This window comes from Macrobrachium nipponense, chromosome 4, assembly GCF_015104395.2.
Source record: "Macrobrachium nipponense isolate FS-2020 chromosome 4, ASM1510439v2, whole genome shotgun sequence".
Taxonomy (NCBI): domain Eukaryota; kingdom Metazoa; phylum Arthropoda; class Malacostraca; order Decapoda; family Palaemonidae; genus Macrobrachium; species Macrobrachium nipponense.
Window position 1 is genome coordinate 16917979 of NC_061100.1, and position 4798 is coordinate 16922776.

Sequence of the window (4798 nt, forward strand, 5' to 3'; positions counted from 1 at the left end):
TTTACCATGCTATTTGTCTTTTATTATAGTTATTAGTGCCTGTCTCATAAGAAATTATTGGTTGATTTTCAATGCGTATTGCCGTCTGTCAGGTAACCGACAGACAGGAACTATGTTACTGTATTTGTATTCATGTGAAAACCAAATGCATTTGCATGCCCATATATTTTGCAAAGATATGTACGTCCACATTGCATGACAAAATAAGGGTGAAAGAACCACATCTATTCGAGAATGACACTCTTAACATTATTTTATCTGATTTTGCTATGTTCTAGTACGTAGTATCTGTGTTGCGGTTAGCACCGAAAAGATGGTTTTACACAAAGACGTAGGCTTTTGACATATAAACGTCAGTAGACGTTTTAGTAACGAAGTATAATTACTGTTTTAGTTATGATAATTCATTTGTCTTTATGTATGTGAAATTGTTCTTGGTGAATGTATTGCGCATATTTGCACACTATTATATTTGGAATTTATTTTTGACAACGAAGTTGATAATTATTGTAGAGTTTTTTATGTTCATGAAAACCTTGTACGTCAGTTCTACATTCGTGGTAATTGAATAACTTGTCTCTTTAATTACTATATTTTCCTTAATGTTACGTACCTCTCGTCGTATCTCGTGTAGCGATTTATGATCTGAGTTCATGTCTACAAGGACTGCTCAGTAAGTGAATCTTTATCTAATAGGATCACTTGGGATGAAAATGAGTATATAAATACTATTTTTCCCTATTTTTTTACGGCATATAATAGTTTTCAAAACTTTCATTCGGTGCCCAGTATTTTATATTATTATGTTATTCTTATTATCTTGTTATATATAATGAAGTGAAATGAAGAAAATGTTATTCCTGTTTTGTTTGGACGTTCATAAACAACATTGTTTCGTGGCTTGTTTTTCCTGTTATGCGAAGGGATTAATAGCTTAAATACAGTTACTTCATTAACATAATTCTGAAGGAGTTGCTAAGTTTAGACGGGAATGCATCGAACCAAACAAACCTTCGTAGAATTCGTGAAAGGCTATATTCGTTTGAAAGTGTTGGTCACCAGTTTAGTGACATAAAACGTTTTGGTGCATGTGAGTATTGCCACCAATTGGATAAAACTTAGAATTATTTTACCAACATATTTCAACGCTTTGTGTGCTTCTGTGTATGTGAGCCTTTTCTGAATGTGGGGAACTGTAACCTGTGGGATTGACGACTGTCAGGCTGGGTGATCGGCGGTGTGAAATCAAATAGAATTATCGAAGGCTTGGCAAGTTGAAGGGGAAAGGCTACGGGACCCCGTGCCACTGTATCGCCTGGTGGCCGGAAAGCAGTTACGGAGCTCAAACTGAGGACTCAGTGCACCACGTATCCAGTTCTCTGTGTTTACGTCCTAAAGACAATGGTTGCACCTCACGATACCGGAGATTTGGTCAGGTCACTTGTCCGTGTGCCAGGAAGTGGATCCAACAGGGCAGCTGGATCAGAATGCCTCGACTTGGGACGGGCTTCATCCCTTGCGGCTTCAGTTCCAGTTCCAACAACGCTGCCTGCTGCACTGACAACTCTGAAAGTTATCAGGCAGCCCCCTGCATCTGTGAGCAAGAAGCTTGGTGGCCAGGTTGGTGCTAAAGCTGGTATTCTACCTACCAAACCAGAGGATCGCAAACGCCAGCTCTCTGAAGTGTCGCCTGGAAGTGAGGCAGCTGCACCTAAGAGGCCGAGATTGCTCACTGTAAGCCAGGCAAGTCCGCTGGTGGTGCCTGGACAACCAGTCATTGGACCTGTTATGGTTGTCTCTCTGCAACCACAGACACCATCAAGCACACCCACAATCAACTTCAGTGGATCAACATCTCTGTCCCAGCTCATACAGGAGCGTGACATCTTGAGGAAAGAGAATCAAGAACTCCAGAAGAGACTCTCTCTCTTCCATCAACTTTTCAAGGACAAGAAGAGGCTGACTTCTGTTGTCAAACAACTTAGTGTTAATGTACCTTAAATTTGAATAAGTCGTTGTCACGTTAATGTACCATAATTCTGAAAAAGTCGTATGATTACGTTAATTATTTTTTACATGTTATATTCTCATGTTAGATCATGTTTTAGTTTCTATTGGCGCCCTTTGGTGTAGTAGTAGAGACTTTGTGTACGGTAATTAAAAAGAGTCTCGGCAAGTTGAGTTAGACTACTGTAGCGGACTTTCAAATTATTGTATTCATGTGCTTTACTAATGCCTTTGTAATACTTACTGCAGTATTAAATATACCTTAATTAAAATGGGATTTCTTATCTTTTTTCATTGCTCGGTCAGCTACAGACCAAACACTGAACATTAAAGCTTACTTTATATATGATTTGTAGGAGTGTGATACATAAGATATATAGAAATACTCATAAGTAAATGAGTAAGGCATGGAAAATACAGATCCATGTTATACATAATGGTATTAATATATTGTTAATCATAAGGATACATACACAACAGAAAGTACTGCCGTTCTGCTGATAATTGCATGACATAAGACCGAAATGGTCGAATAATGCCATTGTAAGCTAAAAATCTTACATTTCCGTAATATTCAGTCCTTTATCTTCATTTTGCAACCAATTGGAAGCTTCTAGCACAATAATTCGATTTACGACAAATTTTTAAATAAATCTTTTTAACTTCCCTTCGCGACCACCAACTAGTCCTGGAAATCAGAATTTCTATAGTTACCTTGTCGTAATTTTTGCATCTATTTGTCTTGGGTCTACATACAGGTTTATATATGGAAATATGTGCAATTTCATGTACAATACAACAAAAAATAACTCACGTGTGTAGCCTTTGTTAATTTTAAAATATTTACTTACAAATCACGATAATTGCTAGAATATTTACCTTTGGTCAACTTTAACTCAACCGAAATGGTCGAATGATGCCATTGTAAAGCTAAAAATCTTACATTTTCGTAATATTCAGTCCTTTATCTTCATTTTGCAACCAATTGGAAGCTTTTAGCACAATAATTCGATTTACGGCGAATTTTTAAATAAATCATTTGATCTTCCCTTCGCCAACTAGTCCTGAAGATCAGAAATTCTTTAGTTACCTTGCCGTACTATTAGGGCTTAAAAAGTGTTCCATACGAAAATGTGTGCAAATTCATTCAGCTTCTGTCTTGAAGTTGGGGTTTCCGATGAAAAATAGAAGTGGTTGGTTAGTTCTTAATCTTCCTTTCTCAATAAAAGATGAAAGGTTAGTTAAAAATAAATATTTTAAACTTTTCTTATCTTCACAAAACCCCTTCCTCCCTCATCATTTGAAGTTTTATTACTTATGAATACTATGTACATTATTATTATTATAATAAATCCCTTATTATTACTCTCATAAATTTGACGCTTTTCCCAACGGGAAAGTGAAATTACTTTACCAAGAAGTTTCAAGTCTCAAAATGGTATTTAAATCCTAATAATATATAAAATTGAATATACTTAGCAACTGTAGCACATCCAAACCTTGGTTCAACTGTATTAATATTAAGAATTTTTGTATTTAAAATTTTCATGTGTTTTCATAATGTGAAAAAAAATATATAAAAGAATTAAAAATAAAAAAAAAATGCAATTTTTTTATCCTTTCATATCTTTATGCATTTTTGTCGTCCTCTTCTCCTGGCCAGTATTCTTTATTTTTATCATTAGTTCCTTCTCCGACTGGAAAGGTCTCCCGATGGGGGTTGTTTTTAAAGCATTTCATGAATAAATTAACATTTGTTGACAAAAAAATATATGTACATGGCACGCCAATGGTCTTTTAATTTATCCAGAAAAAATGATCGTTTTATCATGTTTATAATGTATTTTACGATTTTTATGACTTGATCAATATCCTCTCATGCTGCATTCTGCGATTGTTTTGAAAAGGAAGAAAAAACGTAGAGATTGCTATTATATACTTTTATTATATGTAGCATATTTAATTAGCGTTTGTTCAGCAATTGTTTTACATTGTTTGTCATGTTGTATAAATAGCAAGTTCATTTGATCTTTAATGGCCTCGAGTCTTTCACACGCCCAATGAGGTAAATGTTCTTGTGCTTTAAATTCAACATTTTTAATATTTAACATTGCTTCATCGAAAGTGTTCTCTATTGCATATACCATTTTTTCAATTTTCTCATGTGATAATTTATGAAGTTCTGTATAAACTTCCTCCACTTGTTTTAGATACATCTCTACCGCAACCTCATAAGCATCCGAGTTTTCATTTCTCAAAACATCGAAACAAAAACACAAATATAATCCTGGATTACCGTCATCGTCCGCTTTCCAATATATTTCAACTTTATTCATCATTTCTTCTTCGCGAGACTGGGAAAGTCTCCCGGTAGGAGCAGCATCCTCGTCGTCTTTTTCTGCCCAATATTTTTCATCTTTATCCCTCGTTTCTTCTTCGCGAGACTGGAAAAGTCTCCCAATAGGAGGTAAAAGATAATCGTCACTTCTCCCATCATCCTCGTCGTTTTCTTCTTCCCAATATTTTTCATCTTTATCCCTCGTTTCTTCTTCGCGAGACTGGAAAAGTCTCCCAATAGGAGGTAAAAGATAATCGTCACTTCTCCCATCATCCTCGTCGTTTTCTTCTTCCCAATATTTTTCATCTTTATCCCTCGTTTCTTCTTCGCGAGACTGGAAAAGTCTCCCAATAGGAGGTAAAAGATAATTATCGCTTCTCTCTTCGTCATTACCCATTTTCTGCATTATTTGACAACTTGGTTTTTTTTTCCGGTTCCTAATGCAATATTTTC

At 35.5% G+C, this 4798-nt stretch overlaps 1 protein-coding gene across 1 annotated transcript; it reads left to right on the forward strand.

Moving 5' to 3' along the window:
* Positions 1-821: 821 nt before the first annotated feature.
* Positions 822-3320, forward strand: LOC135211564 (uncharacterized). Its single transcript, XM_064244864.1, has one exon. It carries the CDS (start codon positions 1402-1404, stop codon positions 1999-2001), a length of 600 nt encoding a protein of 199 aa, XP_064100934.1. The 5' UTR covers positions 822-1401; the 3' UTR covers positions 2002-3320.
* Positions 3321-4798: the final 1478 nt, after the last annotated feature.